Source organism: Bombina bombina, chromosome 11, assembly GCF_027579735.1.
Source record: "Bombina bombina isolate aBomBom1 chromosome 11, aBomBom1.pri, whole genome shotgun sequence".
NCBI classification, from domain to species: Eukaryota; Metazoa; Chordata; class Amphibia; order Anura; family Bombinatoridae; genus Bombina; species Bombina bombina.
This window is the reverse complement of record NC_069509.1, coordinates 182,722,955-182,741,760: the sequence shown is the minus strand read 5'-3', so window position 1 is coordinate 182,741,760 and position 18,806 is coordinate 182,722,955. Positions and strand designations below refer to the sequence as shown.

General features: G+C 39.3%; 1 protein-coding gene across 1 annotated transcript in view; it reads right to left on the bottom strand.

The window, feature by feature from the left end:
- Positions 1-18,806, bottom strand: part of GRIN2A (glutamate ionotropic receptor NMDA type subunit 2A) — a 744,878-nt gene that overhangs the window by 83,783 nt on the left and 642,289 nt on the right. Inside the window, exons 4-6 of the mRNA XM_053694267.1 lie at positions 1,476-1,681; positions 319-487; positions 57-210 (exon numbers count right to left, since the gene is read on the bottom strand). Of these exons, the coding sequence (XP_053550242.1) occupies positions 57-210; positions 319-487; positions 1,476-1,681 (529 nt within the window). The remainder of the gene's footprint in view (positions 1-56; positions 211-318; positions 488-1,475; positions 1,682-18,806) is intronic.

Genomic DNA, 18,806 nt, shown 5'->3' with positions numbered 1-18,806 from the left:
CATAGGACTGAGTAATTGAACTATATATTAAAGTTTCATGAAAACAATTAGCTTACCTAAAAAAGCAGATGGAGACACAGTGCCATTGCTACGAGATACCATGACACTAATTCCGGTTTCCACAAAAGGAACTGAAAAATCAACAACTTCAGAACGTTCCTCATTGATAGTTAAAGAACCGACAGCCATAACCGCTCGCTTATAGACCACCTATGCCGGACATAGCCGGAGAGAGAAAGAAATTAGGTGAGCCTCTGTTCCTTGGACTAACACAACTCACAGTCATGTCAAGGTGCCAGTTTACCTAACAGAACTTACTTCTCCAATCATTCCATTCCACACATTCTTGATTTTTTTGCCATGTTTTCCATTTGTTACGAGGTAAAGGTCATAGGTAAATTTGACAGTCTTTGAGAGTTTCTTTAGGATATCTATACAGAATCCCTTGCAGCATTTTTTCACATACGTTCCATCGGTTGTTGAGTTACTGCAACACAACAAATTATATAACTTAAGAAACATATAATAAATAAATACAATTTAAAACTTATTATTCAGATAGAACATGCAATTTCAAAACAAAAAAAACAACAACAAAAAAACGTATTATTATGTTCTCAGGTAAAGGGGGTAAAAAAAAGGTAAAGTTGATAGAATTAAATTAGAATGTTTTGTTTTGTTTGTTTTTTTAACTTACACTGTATTTGAATCCTATAAATATTATTTTGACTTCCCTGTTACTTTACAGAAGTACATTTGGAAGTTTTTCTTTATTTTTTTATTTTGTTTTGTTTTGTACACTTAATTTGAATCATTAAAATTTATTTGTGACCTCTGTGTCTCTTTAAAGACACATTGACAAATGAGATAATATTTAATATTTTTATATGATTGCTTAAGTATTATTAAGCAAATCTTTCAATTAACATATGCTTTCCTTTAAAGGGACATGAACTCCATTTTTTTTTTTCTTGTGATTCGGGTACAGCAAATCATTTTAAATAACTTTACAATTTACTTCTATTATCAAATTTTTTAATTCTCTTGGTATTCTTTGCTGAAGGAACAACAACTACTGGGATCTAACTGAACAAATGGAGTGAGTCGATCACAAGAGGCATATATATGCAGCCACCAACCACCACCTATCTATCAGTAGTGCATTGCTGCTCTTGAACCTACTTAGATATGCTTTTCAACAAAAGATAACAAAAGAAATATGCAAATTAGATCAATTGGAAAGTTGTTTAAAATCAATTGCTGTATCTGAATCATGAAAGTTTAATTTTGGCCTTTCTATCCCTTTAAGACTGTATACGGAAAAATGACTTTGTAGCCATGCAAACTCTTTGCCATACATGCTCCCTTCAAAGCAAAATAGCACAGCTTCCCAAATCACACAGATGATTTACATAATACAAAATGTCTAGTGACAAATTTGCTAACTCCAGCAACATAACTAAGGTATTACTTACTTCCGTCGGATGTACTTGCGGCACGGCACTGTGTTTCTTACACATGTCCCTGTCAGTACGTCCACATCCTCTACAATGACAAAGGGAGTCTCCTCTAAGGTGACAATGCTTAGATGGTTGTCATCGGGATCACTGTCGGCGGTTGCCATTATCCGAGGCCAAACAGGATACTTCACATTTAGGGATTTATTCTCCCATTTTCCCACCTGTTAAAGAGACATAGAAATATACACTAATTAATATTATCTGTCTATAATTATATAACACTCATAATTATTATAATCTATGAAAGTTTGTTTCAAAATTAAAAATAATCAACTATACAAATATCTTGCAGGTAGTATGGAAAAACCCCAACGGACAGCACTGCAAGTTGAGTGCACTAATTATTATTAGCAAGAAGATAAAATTAATTAATTGCACATGGACCAAAGAAAATTAGTCTTTTTGGCCTTGTTTATTTAGCACATCCAGAAACATATAATTTATCTTTAAAGGGACAGTTAACTCCAATATTGTTATTGTTTAAAAAGATAGATAATCCCTTTATTACCCATTCCCCAGTTTTGCATAACCAACACGGTTATATTAATACACTTATTACCTCTGTGATTACCTTGTATATTAGACTCTTCTGACAGCCCCCTGACCACATGACTTTTTATTTATTATCTATTGACTTGCATTTTATCCAATTAGTTCAGTGTCATGTACAACTCAGAGAGTGAGCACAATGTTATCTATATGGCCCACATGAACTAGCAGTTTCCTGTTGTGAAAAGCAAATAAAAAAGCATGTGATAAGTGGCTGTCTGTAGTGGCTTAGAAACAGGCAGAAATTTAGAAGTTTAAATGTTATAAAGTATAATCATATAACAGTGATGGTTGTGCAAATTGGAGAATGAGTAGTAAAGGCATTATCTATCTTTTTAAAAAATTACAATTTTGGTGTAAACTGTCCCTTTAAATAAGAAAATATATAAGCTTTTTGTTTCCTGCTTGTACAACTATCTCCTGCCGTCATAAACATATAACAAATACTGAAAGGAACAATAAAGTTGAAATTAAACTTAGTTTTATTGGATGGAGCATGATATTTTAAATAACATTTATAAATGTAATTATATCAGTTATGGTTAATTCTCTTGAAATCTTTTGTTAAAGAGTAAACCTAGGTGAGCTCAGGAGCACCATCTTTGCTTCGTTTGTAGCATATTGGCATACGGATCATTTAGAGATAAAGGTAAATATCTCATGAACACTTGACGAAAAATGAGTAGGACAATTGTTTTGATACTCTTGGGTGTACATTGACTATGCAGAAGATACAATATGCTGCAGGTCTGTTCTCTGCACTGTATAAACTAGATGATAAGGCCATAGGGTATGCATCATTCTTATGATGTAGTATTAAGGCTGATACTATTCTTCCTAAGTGTATTATGTAACTCCCTTCCACAAATTGTAAAAAAAAAAGAAGAGAAAATATAGTGTATCTACAAGGGATATGTTTTTTTACTGAATATGATATTTTAAAATGTTTTGTATATTAAAAACATAATCTAAGCTTACCAGATAAATTCCTTTCCTTCCAGATAGGGAGAGTCCACGGCTTCATTCCTTACTATTGGGAAATACAACACCTGGACACCAGGAGAAGGCAAAGACACCCCAGCCAAAGGCTTAAATATCCCTCCCACTTCCTCATTACCCCAGTCATTCTGCCGAGGCAACAAGGAAATGTAGGAGAAACATTGGGGTATAAATGGTGCCAGAAGAATAAAATAAATAGGGGACCGCCCATAGATAAGAAAAAACGGGCGAGGACCGTGGACTCTCCCTATCCGGTAGGAAAGGAATTTATCTGGTAAGCATAAATTATGTTTTCCTTCCTAAGAAAGGGAGAGTCCACGGCTTCATTCCTTACTGTTGGGAAAACTATATACCCAAGCTCCAGAGGACACTGAATGAGTAACGGGAGGAAACAGAAAGGAAGAGGTGGACCCTATTCTGAAGGCACCACACCCTGCAAAACCTTAATCTTGAAAGCTGTTTAAGCCGAAGCAAAAACATCAAACTTGTAAAATTTTGAAAAAGTATGTTTTTAGATCAATAGAAAATGAAATTGGTTGACGCGTTTTGTGACCGAAACGCGTCAACTGGTAAGCAAAATTTCATTTTCTATTGATCTAAAAACAATCTACACCATCATATCTTTCTTTTACAGAATGATCATCCAGGGATTATAACAAAATATTTGCCAAGAAGATAGAATTTTGGGTTGGAAAATGGCTAGCAAGTACTGACACTGTTATTCAGTATAAAACACTTGGAAAATCACCATAACTATTGCTGTTAGGATTCACAACACTTTAAGGATTACTTATTATAATTTATTGTTGGATTATTTTTTCTATTAAGTGTTCACTGTTGGACTATTTTTGGACTATTATTTACATTTATATAAGTCACTATTGAACACACCACAATGTTTTTGAAAAATTTTTGGTTTTTCATTTCTCACAATCTTTGTTCTTAATTCACGTTTTTTGAAGATCAACCTATTTTTTTGACCATTAATAATTTTTGTACACTAATTTTTGCACACAACTTTTTTGATACACATTTTTTACATTGGCATATTGCTGTCACAATATATTTTACTTGACAATGCATATGTGTTAAACACACAGTTAAAGGTCTTACTCAGAGCCTTACACATTAGTTACTATTGGCAATATTTAGGAGCATTGCATAGAATCATAGAGAACATTATTGGTTAGTTAATATTATATAACTGACTAATATACTTCACCTATTATGTGTATGTGGTAAACACAAAGTTGAATTTTTGTTGTGAGCCTTATACTTAATTTGGAATTTTTTTAGGAATATTTTTTAAGAGCAATGTTTGCACAATTTTAAATGCCATATCTGCTATATAACTATTTGTTTTAACTATTCATTTAGCTATTATTGCTGTATAAATTTGTGTATGTGTATGTGGTAAACACAAAGTTGAATTTCTGTTGTGAGCCTTATACTAAATTTGGAATTTTTTAGGAATATTTTTAAGAGCAATGTATGCACAATTTGAAATGCTATATCTGTTACATAACTATTTGTTTTAACTATTCATTTAGCTATTATTATAGTTGTATAAATTTGATTGTTTATACATGGATCCATGTTTTTAACTTATTTGTGCACTCAATAAATTGTTTATTGTAATTGTTTAATAATATTGCATTTGGTCCAGACCCAGCCTTCTTATAGTTGGCGCTTTGGTATACCTTATTAGTTTCATCTTTCCATTTGACAACTAGGTGTCAAATTATCAAAGACAGAGGTCTTATTTAGTAGGTGCTAGGTGTACTCCACTATCAATAGCTACAGAGGTTAACTCATCATCGGATAACTGGGACATAATAGCTAAATCCAATAAATATTTAGATGACTCCAGGTCAGGAGAGCTATGTTTAACCTTTCTCTTGTGTTTGTTAGAGCAAGGTAATGCACTGAGGGCCGCAGGCACCAGCGTTTGTAACTGCATGGCAAAGTCTGCAGGAAGAAGGCCCCCTATGGGTGGAGGATTAGATGTGCTATGGGGAACTGCATGTGGAGTGGATAATGTAGCAAGGGTCTTCTTAAAATTTATAACTGTGTTAAGGCATGTGGAACATAATTGAGTTGGCGGGAAATCCACGGCCTCCTCGCAATATAAATAGGTATGATTTAGTATGGAGGGCTCTAACATGTCAGAGTCCTCCATAGCTCAGGTTATACCCAGAAAAGGACACAAATGAAAACGTTTTTATTGTAGAAAATTGCACCTTTATTCTCCCAATGACTGGGGCACTCACCACCTCCCAGACCCAGACAATTAACAGAGGAAACGCTCTCCTCGGGTTAAAGTCTCAGCCGGAATGGAGGAAATGAACAAAGACCACACCGGTCACATGGAGTGCAAGATAGTACTTCCCCTGTTATTACAAGTACAGCATGTAATAGGAGCTGTGCAACACTTTTAAAAACGAAAGTGAAACTTAAAAGTGAAACCTATTTGTTCCAGCCAAAAACACAGTCTATCAGCCCAGGAAAAAAATCACACAAAACAGCATGTACATAATTAATACACTGATTAATTAACCCCAACTGTTCAATAAACCCCCTTCAGAGGATATTAACCCTGGATCCTATCAAGGTATAAAGGAGCCACACTCTGACCCTGTTATAGCATTTTATGTGTAAAAATTGAAACAATGTTACCTCCAGGATCCAAGCTGTGGAACAGAACACAGCCTCTCAAGTTTGACAGTCTTATAGCAGCGCTCCTGACATGGACTTGAGTGAAAGAAAGCAGGCAGTTAAACTCATCCACACTGATTGCTTAGGAGCTGTTAGCAGTAGTCTGGATGGTTTCGCAGAAAAACTTTCCCTGCATCTCCAGACTCTAACTTTAATTAATACTCTTACTGAGAGGTTGACATGACTACTTAAAACTCTAGTCCAATCTCGAAGGGCAGATACCCTTTTTCAGGACTCTCCAAATCTTCTAACACTTCTCTGCCACCTCTACGTGACAAAAGGAAAAGAATGACTGGGGTAATGAGTAAGTGGGAGGGATATTTAAGCCTTTGGCTGGGGAGTCTTTGCATCCTCTTGGTGGCCAGGTGTTGTATTTCCCAACAGTACGGTATTAAGCCGTGGACTCTCCCTATCTTAAGAAGGAAAACACATATTTCTGTGCTGATTTTTTGTATTTGTTGGTTTTTACTGGTGCCTATTTCAGCCAATGGACATTTTTGGCAACTTACACATAGATTTAAAAGTGTTTAATTAACCATTTATATACAGAAATAAATGCTGCAATTTTATATTTATCAAGTTGTTCTTTAAATGTATCACAAATGTTTGAGTGAAAAAAAGGGGATCTTGCAAAAGGATAACATTATTGAAAAGCTGCTGCCTTATAGTGCTCCAGAAATGGACAGTCTCCTAAGCACTGAGTGCTAGATTACAAGTGGCGCGCTAATGTTAGTGTGGGACGCGATAAGCAACATTGTGCCATCGCTAACTAGCACGGATATTGCAGGTTAAAAGTAAATGGTTGCGCTCAATCGATAATCGTGCCTGAAGGCCTTGTGTAAAGTGTAAGGGTTAAAAAATTGTTCACTAAAAACTTCAAAAACACATTAAAATAAACTATTACACTCATATACACTTTCTAATAAAACTATTTCATATAAATATTAATAAAAACTTTTTTATAAGGGTTAAAAGGGATATAGTATATAATGTATATATATATATATGTATATGTCTAAATATGAGTATTTGTGTATGTATATATTTGTGTATAAACATGTATTTAAGTGTATTTATTCATTTCTATGTTTAAATATGTGTATACATACATACATACATACATGAATATACATATAAACAGATATATGCACATGAATATATATATATATATAATATATATAGAAAGGCCAAAGAGAGCACTTGCCGTTTTCAAAAGTGTCAAATGTATTCCATGTTATATATATATCACACCTTTCCAGTCAAATACTTGAAACATGAAATATCATTTTTATTCAATTTTAATATTTTTTAATTTAGTGTGTTTTGAAAAGCTTGTGGGGTGGAGGGGGGGGGGGGCGTCCCGCCAAACCTCTGGCATCCACCCCAAGTGAACCTTGCGAAATGAGGTTTACAAGGGGGAATACCCAATATCTGATATATATATAAAACAAAATAACAATCATATATATAAAAATAAATATTAAAAAAAACAACATTTTCTTCTATGAAACATTGAACATTGGAATGCAAAATATTCATAACTAACTTCAGCTTTAGCGCTGTTGGTCTAATGCAGTGTCTGGTTAGCACACACGCGATAAGTGTTAGGTTGTTTCTTAGCAACGTGCCCGCATTGATTTCTATGGAAGTAGAAGTTAGCGTGGTCAATATATCCAAAGTCCTGAAGTTAGAGCGAATCAGACTTTTGCTCGCATGCTAACATTATACTTTTAACTTGTAATATGCACGCTAGCTCAGCCACATTACAAGTTTTAGCAAAGTTAGCACGAGAGTGAAAGTAAAAGTTAGCGCGCCATTTGTAATCTAACTCTGAAGGTAGAAGAAAAACAATCACTTCTCAACTTACAATGTAGGAAGGCAAGAAATGCATTCTAATTATACCCTTTGAAAAATGTCTTTTTATTGTAGCGGAAAAACATAATTTATGCTTACCTGATAAATTCCTTTCTTCTGTAGTGTGATCAGTCCACGGGTCATCATTACTTGTGGGATATTAACTGCTCCCCTACAGGAAGTGCAAGAGGATTCACCCAGCAGAGTTGCTATATAGCTCCTCCCCTCTACGTCACCTCCAGTCATTCGACCAAGGACCAACGAGAAAGGAGAAGCCAAGGGTGTAGTGGTGACTGGAGTATAATTTAAAAAATATTTACCTGCCTTAAAAAACAGGGCGGGCCGTGGACTGATCACACTACAGAAGAAAGGAATTTATCAGGTAAGCATAAATTATGTTTTCTTCTGTTAAGTGTGATCAGTCCACGGGTCATCATTACTTGTGGGATACCAATACCAAAGCAAAAGTACACGGATGACGGGAGGGATAGGCAGGCTCTTTATACAGAAGGAACCACTGCCTGAAGAACCTTTCTCCCAAAAAAAGCCTCCGAGGAAGCAAAAGTGTCAAATTTGGAAAATTTGGAAAAAGTATGAAGCGAAGACCAAGTTGCAGCCTTGCAAATCTGTTCAACAGAGGCCTCATTCTTAAAGGCCCAAGTGGAAGCCACAGCTCTAGTGGAATGAGCTGTAATTCTTTCAGGAGGCTGCTGTCCAGCAGTCTCATAAGCTAAACGAATTATGCTACGAAGCCAAAAAGAGAGAGAGGTAGCAGAAGCTTTTTGACCTCTCCTCTGACCAGAGTAAACGACAAACAGGGAAGACGTTTGTCGAAAATCTTTAGTTGCCTGTAAATAAAATTTAAGGGCACGAACTACATCCAGATTGTGCAAAAGACGTTCCTTCCTCGAAGAAGGATTTGGGCACAAGGATGGAACAACAATCACCTGATTGATATTCCTGTTAGTGACTACCTTAGGTAAGAACCCAGGTTTAGTACGCAGAACTACCTTATCCGAGTGAAAAATCAAATAAGGAGAATCACAATGTAAGGCTGATAACTCAGAGACTCTTCGAGCCGAGGAAATAGCCATTAAAAATAGAACTTTCCAAGATAACAACTTTATATCAATGGAATGAAGGGGTTCAAACGGAACACCCTGTAAAACGTTAAGAACAAGGTTTAAACTCCATGGTGGAGCCACAGCTTTAAACACAGGTTTAATCCTGGCCAAAGCCTGACAAAAAGCCTGAACGTATGGAACTTCTGACAGACGCTTGTGTAACAGAATGGACAGAGCTGAGATCTGTCCCTTTAAGGAACTAGCGGATAACCCCTTTTCTAAACCTTCTTGTAGAAAAGACAATATCCTAGGAATCCTAACCTTACTCCAAGAGTAACCTTTGGATTCGCACCAATATAGGTATTTACGCCATATTTTATGGTAAATCTTTCTGGTAACAGGCTTCCTAGCCTGTATTAAGGTATCAATAACTGACTCAGAAAAACCACGCTTTGATAAGATCAAGCGTTCAATTTCCAAGCAGTCAGCTTCAGAGAAGTTAGATTTTGATGTTTGAAAGGACCCTGAATCAGAAGGTCCTGTTTCAGAGGTAACGACCAAGGTGGACAGAATGACATGTCCACCAGATCTGCATACCAAGTCCTGCGTGGCCATGCAGGCGCTATTAGAATCACTGATGCTTTCTCCTGTTTGATTCTGGCAATCAATCGAGGAAGCATCGGGAAAGGTGGAAACACATAAGCCATCCTGAAGGTCCATGGTGCTGTCAAGGCATCTATCAGGACCGCTCCCGGATCCCTGGATCTGGACCCGTAGCGCGGAAGCTTGGCGTTCTGTCGAGACGCCATGAGATCTATCTCTGGTTTGCCCCAACGTCGAAGTATTTGGGCAAAGACCTCTGGATGAAGTTCCCACTCCCCCGGATGAAAAGTCTGACGACTTGAGAAATCCGCCTCCCAGTTCTCCACTCCCGGGATGTGGATTGCAGACAGGTGGCAAGAGTGAGACTCTGCCCAGCGAATTATCTTCGATACTTCCATCATTGCTAGGGAGCTTCTTGTCCCTCCCTAATGGTTAATATAAGCTACAGTCGTGATGTTGTCCGACTGGAACCTGATGAACCCCCGAGTTGTTAACTGGGGCCCAGCCAGAAGAGCATTGAGGACTGCTCTCAATTCCAGAATGTTTATTGGAAGAAGACTCTCCTCCTGATTCCATAGTCCCTGAGCCTTCAGAGAATTCCAGACAGCGCCCCAACCTAGTAGGCTGGCGTCTGTTGTTACAATTGACCAGTCTGGCCTGCTGAATGGCATTCCCCTGGACAGATGTGGCCGATAAAGCCACCATAGAAGAGAATTTCTGGTCTCTTGATTCAGATTTAGAGTGTTGAATGGAATGAAGGACACGGCATGCATTTTGAAGTTTTGTTAACCTGTCCTCTGTCAGGTAAATCTTCATTTCTACAGAATCTATCAGAGTCCCCAGGAAGGGAACTCTTGTGAGTGGAAAGAGAGAACTTTTCTCTTCGTTCACTTTCCATCCATGCGACCTTAGAAATGCCAGTACTATCTCTGTATGAGATTTGGCAGTTTGAAAGCTTGAAGCTTGTATCAGTATGTCGTCTAAGTACGGAGCTACTGGAATTCCTCGCGGTCTTAGTACCGCCAGAAGAGTGCCCAGAACCTTTGTGAAGATTCTTGGAGCCGTAGCCAGTCCGAATGGAAGAGCTACAAACTGGTAATGCCTGTCTAAAAAGGCAAACCTTAGATACCGGTAATGACTTCTATGAATCGGTATGTGAAGGTAAGCATCCTTTAAATCCACTGTGGTCATGTACTGACCCTCTTGGATCATGGGCAAAATTGTTCGAATAGTTTCCATCTTGAACGATGGAACTCTTAGGAATTTGTTTAGGATCTTTAAATCCAAGATTGGCCTGAAGGTTCCCTCTTTTTTGGGAACTACAAACAGATTTGAGTAAAACCCTTGTCCTTGTTCCAACCGCGGAACTGGATGGATCACTCCCATTAATAAAAGATCTTGTACGCAGCGTAGAAACGCTTCCTTCTTTGTTAGGTTTGTTGACAACCTTGACAGATGAAATCTCCCTCTTGGGGGAGAGGATTTGAAGTCCAGAAGGTATCCCTGAGATATGATCTCTAACGCCCAGGGATCCTGAACATCTCTTGCCCAAGCCTGGGCGAAGAGGGAAAGTCTGCCCCCCACTAGATCCGGTCCCGGATCGGGGGCCCTCAATTCATGCTGTCTTAGGGGCAGCAGCAGGTTTTCTGGCCTGTTTGCCCCTGTTCCAGGACTGGTTAGGTTTCCAGCCTTGTCTGTAGCGAGCAACAGCTCCTTCCTGTTTTGGTGCAGAGGAAGTTGATGCTGCTCCTGCTTTGAAATTACGAAAGGAACGAAAATTGGACTGTCTAGCCTTGGCTTTGGCCTTGTCCTGAGGCAGGGCATGACCTTTACCTCCTGTAATGTCAGCAATAATCTCTTTCAAGCCGGGCCCGAATAAGGTCTGCCCTTTGAAAGGAATATTAAGCAATTTAGATTTAGACGTAACATCAGCTGACCAGGATTTCAGCCACAGAGCTCTGCGTGCCTGAATGGCGAATCCTGAATTTTTAGCCGCAAGTTTAGTTAAATGTACTACGGCATCTGAAATAAATGAATTAGCTAACTTAAGGAATTTAAGTTTGTGTGTGATGTCATCTAGTGTGGATGATTGAAGTGTCTCTTCCAGAGACTCAAACCAAAATGCTGCTGCAGCCGTGACAGGCGCAATACATGCAAGAGGTTGCAATATAAATCCTTGTTGAACAAACATTTTCTTAAGGTAACCCTCTAATTTTTTATCCATTGGATCTGAAAAAGCACAGCTATCCTCCACTGGGATAGTGGTACGCTTAGCTAAAGTAGAAACTGCTCCCTCCACCTTAGGGACCATTTGCCATAAATCCCGTGTGGCGGCGTCTATTGGAAACATTTTTCTAAATATAGGAGGGGGTGAGAAAGGCACACCGGGTCTATCCCACTCCTTAGTAACAATGTCAGTAAGTCTCTTAGGTATAGGAAAAACGTCAGTACTCGTCGGTACCGCAAAATATTTATCCAACCTACACATTTTTTCTGGGATTGCAACTGTGTTACAATCATTCAGAGCCGCTAATACCTCCCCTAGTAACACACGGAGGTTCTCAAGCTTAAATTTAAAATTTGAAATGTCTGAGTCCAGTTTATTTGGATCAGAACAGTCACCCACAGAATGAAGCTCTCCGTCTTCACGTTCTGCAAACTGTGACGCAGTATCAGACATGGCCCTTGCATTATCAGCGCACTCTGTTCTCACCCCAGAGTGATCACGTTTACCTCTTAGTTCTGGTAGTTTAGCCAAAACTTCAGTCATAACAGTAGCCATATCTTGTAATGTGATTTGTAATGGCCGCCCAGATGTACTCGGCGCTACAATATCACGCACCTCCTGAGCGGGAGATGCAGGTACTGACACGTGAGGCGAGTTAGTCGGCATAACTCTCCCCTCGTTGTTTGGTGAAATATGTTCAATTTGTACAGATTGACTGTTTTTTAAAATAGCATCAATACATTTAGTACATAAATTTCTATTGGGCTCCACTTTGGCATTAACACATATAGCACAGAGATATTCCTCTGAATCAGACATGTTTAACACACTAGCAAATAAACAGCAACTTGGAAATACTTTACAAAGTAATTTACAAATAATATGAAAACGAACTGTGCCTTTAAGAAGCACAGAAAAATATTATAACAGTTAAAATAATTAAGTTATAACATCAATCTTTGTCAGAATATACAGTTTTAGCAAAGGATTGTTCCCCTCAGCAAATGATAACTAACCCAGGCAGCAGAAAAAAAATACACAAATAAACGTTTTTTTTTTTTTTTTTTTTTTTTTTTTATCACAGTCAATACAATCAGCACAGCTCTGCTGTAATGATTACTTCCCTCAAAAAAGGCTTTGGAGATCCCTGAACTCTGTAGAGATGAACCGGATCATGCAGGAAGAAAATGAATCTCTGACTGAGTTTTTTCTGATGCATAGTGAAAGCACCAAAATGGCCCCTCCCCCACACACATAACAGTGAGAGGGATCAGTGAACTGCTCTAATTTAAATCAAAACTATTGCCAAGTGGAAAAATAGTGCCCAAAACATTTTTTCACCCAGTACCTCAGAGAAAAAAACGTTTTTACATGCCAGCAAAAAAACGTTTTACCTCAATAATTAATTGTCATTTAAAACCTATTGCAAGTCCCTGCAAATTAGGTTAAGTCTATGTATACAGTCTAAAAACCAGAGAAGTATAAAATATACATACATGACAGCCTGATATCAGCTACATCTACTGCATTCAAGGCTGGGTTTACATTATAACGGTATGGCAGGATTTTCTCATCAATTCCATGTCAGAAAATAATAAGCTGCTACATACCTCTTTGCAGATTAATCTGCCTGCTGTCCCCTGATCTGAAGTTTGCCTCTCCTCAGATGGCCGAGAAACAGCAATATGATCTTAACTACTCCGGCTAAAATCATAGAAAAAAACTCAGGTAGATTCTTCTTCAAATTCTACCAGAGAAGGAATAACACACTCCGGTGCTATTATAAAACAACAAACTTTTGATTGAAGATATAAAAACTAAATATATCACCATAGTCCTCTCACACATCCTATCTAGTCGTTGGGTGCAAGAGAATGACTGGGGGTGACGTAGAGGGGAGGAGCTATATAGCAACTCTGCTGGGTGAATCCTCTTGCACTTCCTGTAGGGGAGCAGTTAATATCCCACAAGTAATGATGACCCGTGGACTGATCACACTTAACAGAAGAAAGCTTTACTATAAATACCCAGAAAGTGTATTGATCTAACAAACATACACAGTAAATGTATCTGTATAGAGACACCCAGATACCTAAAGTCTTATAAATACTACTCAGTCTTAGAAATAAAAAGTCTTATAAATGCTACTCAGTCTTAGAAATAAAAAGTCTTATAAATGCTACTCAGTCTTAGAAATAAAAAGTCTTATAAATGCTACTCAGTCTTAGAAATAAAAAGTCTTATAAACAAAACTCAGAATAAGTCTGCTCCTCCTCAACTCGCCTGCCCTGCACCTATAAACCTTGTTGGCTGCTGCCTCTGACCATTACTTAGATGGTGAGATCTTATCAGAGCTTTACTCTCAATGTCTTCTCTATTGATCTGTGTTGCCTATCTAAAGACCATTGCTCCATAATGCTGTCTGCCTGCTCTGAGCAGGCGGACAGACATTGCCGGAATTCAACCCGATCGAATATGATTGGGTTGATTGACACCCTCGACTGGAGGCTGATTGGCCGCGAGTCTGCAGGGGGCGGCGTTGCACCAGCAGCTCTTGTGAGTTGCTGGTGCAATGCTGAATATGGAGAGCGTATTGCTCTCCGCATTCAGCGATGTCTGTCGGACCTGATCCGCACTGTCGGATCAGGTCCGACAGACATTTGATAAATTGGCCTCATAGTCTAAACAGGGAAGGGGTAGATTCTTTAAAGTTCAGAGGTGGAGTTTAGGAAACAAAGATTGAATTAGGGAGGTTATTGGTGGTCTAAGGAATCAGTAGTAAGGACCTCATTGTCCTTTCTTCTAAGACCTGCAAATATTTGGACCACTATGACTTGTGTTAATCACCAGGAATATTTTTGTCACATATTTTGTAACCATATCAAGTTCTATGGAAGTTTTAATAATGTGAGATAGCTGATGAATTATATATAAATTCAAATTTCTTCTTGTGTATTACATGCTATATATATATTTTTTTCAATTACATGAATATGCGTAAAACAAGGACCTTTTTAACTAACCAAGCAAGTGTGTTTGTCCGAAGCTGTCATGCGCAGTAGAGACAGCACAAGAACAAACACACCTGGCCTTTGAGTCCCTAGGTGATCTGCGGCAGAAGTGGGCGTGGCTGGGCGTGAGCGGGGTGTGTGACCGGAGTGAAGGAGCGTGGCCAGGCGTGAATGGCCATGACGGGGGCGTGGTCGGTTGTGAAGGGGCGTGGCTGGATGCAGTCGCGCGATAGAGAGCGGGCAGAGATAGAGAGGGGAGAGAGATAGAGAGGGGGGAGAGATAGAGAGGGGGAGAGAGAGAGAGAGAGGGGGGAGAGAAAGAGAGAGGGGGGAGAGAAAGGGGGGAGAGAGAGGGGGGGAGAGGAGGGGTGGAGAGAGAGGGGGGAGAGAGAGAGAGAGAGAGAGAGCAAAAGAGAGGGGGGAGAGAGGGGGAGAGAGAGAGAGCAAAAGAGAGGGGGGGAGAGAGAGCGCAAAAGAGAGGGGGGAGAGAGCACAAAAGAGAGGGGGAAAGAGCGCAAAAGAGAGGGGGGAGAGAGTGCAAAAGAGAGGGGGAGAGAGAGTGCAAAAGAGGGGGGAGAGAGAGAGCGCAAAAGAGAGTGGGGAAGAGCGCAAAAGAGAGGGGGAGAGAGCGCAAAAGAGAGGGGGGAGAGAGAGCGCAAAAGAGAGGGGGGGAGAGAGGCAAAAGAAAGAGGGAGAGAGCACAAAAGAGATGGGGGAGAGAGAGCGCAAAAGAGAGGGGAGAGAGCGCAAAAGAGAGGGGGAGAGAGAGAGCGCAAAAGAGAGGGGAGAGAGAGAGAGCGCAAAAGAGAGGGGAGAGAGGGGGGGGGGAGAGCGCAAAGAGATGGGGAGAGAGAGAGCGCAAAAGAGATGGGGGAGAGAGAGCGCAAAAGAGAGGGGGAGAGAGAAAGCGCAAAAGAGAGGGGGAGAGAGAGAGAGCGCAAAAGAGAGGGGGAGAGAGAGCGCAAAAGAGAGGGGGAGAGAGAGTGCAAAAGAGATGGGGGAGAGAGCGCAAAAGAGAGGGGAGAGAGCGCAAAAGAGAGGGGGGAGAGAGAGCGCAAAAGAGAGGGGGGAGAGAGAGCGCAAAAGAGAGGGGAGAGAGAGAGGGGGGAGAGAGCGCAAAAGAGATGGGGGAGAGAGAGAGAGCAAAAGAGATGGGGGAGAGAGAGTGCAAAAGAGAGGGGGAGAGAGCACAAAAGAGAGAGCGCAAAAGAGAGGGGGAGAGAGTGCACAAAACAGAGGGGGGAGAGAGCGCAAAAGAGAGGGGGGACAGAGAGCGCAAAAGAGAGGGGAGAGAGAGAGGGGGGAGAGAGCGCAAAAGAGATGGGGAGAGAGAGAGCACAAAAGTAATGGGGGAGAGAGAGAGAGCGCAAAAGAGAGGGGGAGAGAGAGAGCACAAAAGAGAGGGGAAGAGAGAGAGCGCAAAAGAGAGGGGAAGAGAGAGAGCGCAAAAGACAGGGGAAGAGAGAGCGCAAAAGAGAGGGGGGAGAGAGAGCGCAAAAGAAAGGGGGAGAGAGAGAGCGCAAAAGAGAGGGGGGAGAGAGAGAGCTCAAAAGAGAGGGGGGAGAGAAGAGCTCAAAAGAGAGGGGGAGAGAGAGCAAAAGAGAGGGGGGAGAGAGAGTGCAAAATAGAGGGGGGAGAGAGAGCATAAAAGAGATGGGGAGAGAGAGAGCTCATTTTCTTTTTGTCAACCTCTCTAAATACTTCTATAGTCTTAATAGTCTCAAAATAGAAAAAACAGGACATCAAATCTAATTAACTTGATACAATTATTTTTATTATTGCCTTTGTTCATTTAACAAAATCTGTTATAAAAGATGATTACATATAAAAGTGTGACTTCTTGTTAGCATGACAATATAAATATATGTATGTCTGACTAAGATAGACTAACAACTGATATTAGAGTAGACAGATTGTCTCTAATTACTAAACCAAAAGTCTATAACAAGCCAAGGTTAACCATCCAATAGCAGAAAAAAAACTAGTCAAATATTGTATGAATTGATACCCTTTGAATAAGGGCAGCATAGAGCAGCTGAAACGCATCTCTAACAGCTCTGTAAACAATATTATACAGCAGCAGACATACGAAACATGGTCTAGGCTAGAGTTTGGGCAGTCCAAGGTGAAGTTTTAATGAAAAATCTTAGCGATCTAAAGCAAGACATAGGGGCTGTGGGCATGGTGTGTGCATCCTGTGCAAGAGTTTAGATTATACAAGATTTCTTGACGAGAAAACTCATAGTTAAAAACTGTCTGGTAAATTTTAGGGCAATTGGGAGCTCAGGCAAACAAATTCACAAAAGGCATTAGAATTACTCAAATTTGTCTAGAAAGTATATATATATATGACATAAAATGCAGAATTCTGGAAATAGCTCAAAAATAAATAGTTTCTGTTAGCTGTGAAGATATTAACTAATAATATGTTTGATGAAGTGGTGCGAAGGGGGTACCCTACTGTTCTACCATATGGTTCTATTAAATAATTTGTTACAAGCCCTACAGCAGTAATAAATTAACTTGATGATACCTGAAATCACAAAGGACACAATACTCCATCATTTTCTTTCACTTACCATTATTAACACCTTGGCTGCCAGGCCGAGCAGCAACAAATAATCAAAGTTTGCATCCCTGTCTAGAAGCCAAAGAGTTAAAGTAGCATTTTAAATAAATAATCAGAAGTCTGAAAGCTTACATTGTTTCTGACACGTATGCAACTCACTCCTTGTTTTTTTTGTCTAAACTTAAAAATGATCTGCAGCTTTAGTGTTTTTTTTTCATAGAAGGATAATTGACCCTTAATTTAAAAGGAGGGAATATCTTCTTTGAAATGAGATGATATTTGCTCCTCTAGGATAAAAGTAACAACACTGACAAACAGTGATCATCTGCATCATTCGCCACCGGAGTGTTTTTTTTTTTACTGGAGGGGTATTAAAGAGCCCTTTCTCCCCATCTGATGTAATTAGTTGCTACTTATCCCCTAAAAACAACATAAATCATAAACACACAATATTCCTGGTATAAAAGAGGGAATTACCTTTTGTCAAATAAGTGGCTTTATGGCGTTGCAGTTTTGCAGGGGGTTGTAACATTACCCCCTGTCTGTACCAGTTTGATGTTTATTATTATTTTAATAAATCTGTTTTTATTATGACCTCTAGTAATTCTAGTTCTTATTTGGAAGCAGTAGCTGCCTGTCACCGGTGAGAGTCAGAGACCTGGGTGCAGTGATTTAGTACACTGCAATCTACAAGCATGCATCTTTTAGCACATTAGGGTGCTTGTCTGAAATGTGAGTACCCTGTTTCTCATGATGTGAATATATTGGTGGTCCTATGATTGATATGCACATGTGGTGCCTATATTCTATTGATGATATTTTACAGATGGGGTTAGGGGGTCATTGTGGTGACAGTGATATTTACATATGAACAAAATCAGGGGGTGATTTATCCCTTCTGTTACCCCTGCCCCCTCCTTGTGACATAAAGGGTCATGAAACAGCTTACTTATTTTAAATAAGCAATTCTTCTCTTCAAATGACTGGTTTTGTATCCATACAGCTACCTTTTGATGTCAAATGACAAATACCTCATAGCACTTATCCAGTTTTGGGGGTGCCACCATTCAAACAAGAGATTTCACATTCTTATAGCTGCCAAGTGACCTTCATAGAAATAATGATCCCCTGGCAGTAATCACTAGGCACAGTTTGTTGTTTTGTTGGTGTCAGAGATCATAGAGTTTTATTTGTTTGAGCTAATATAAAGGCAGGTATCCAATAAATAACAGAACTGGGTGAGTGTAAAAATAGGTGACATTTTGTGAACTTCTATATAGGTTGATCTTTGGAGCAAATATCTAAGTATACTTAGAGTGTTTAGACAGGATAGCAGATACGTCTCTGTGAATTAAACATTTTGGGCTCCATCTGCGATAGCAGCTTTGGAGCCCCAGTGTTTCAGGTTTGTGTGAAACTTGAAACTGATGCAATATAACTGTAAAAAGCTGACTAGAAAATATCACCTGAGCATCTGTATGTAAAAAAGAAAGATATTTTACCTCAAAATATAATAAGTATTCAAACCCCATTGCAAAGGACTTTAAGCAGCAAATCAGTATGTCTGTCCCAGGACAGACAAAGGATTGAGCTATGTGCACACTCATTTTATTTCCCTATTCAGTTTAAGGAAGTTTACTATGAAATTTCAAGAGTTAAGTGAAATCTCATGAGATCACAGTAAAAGAGTTCATG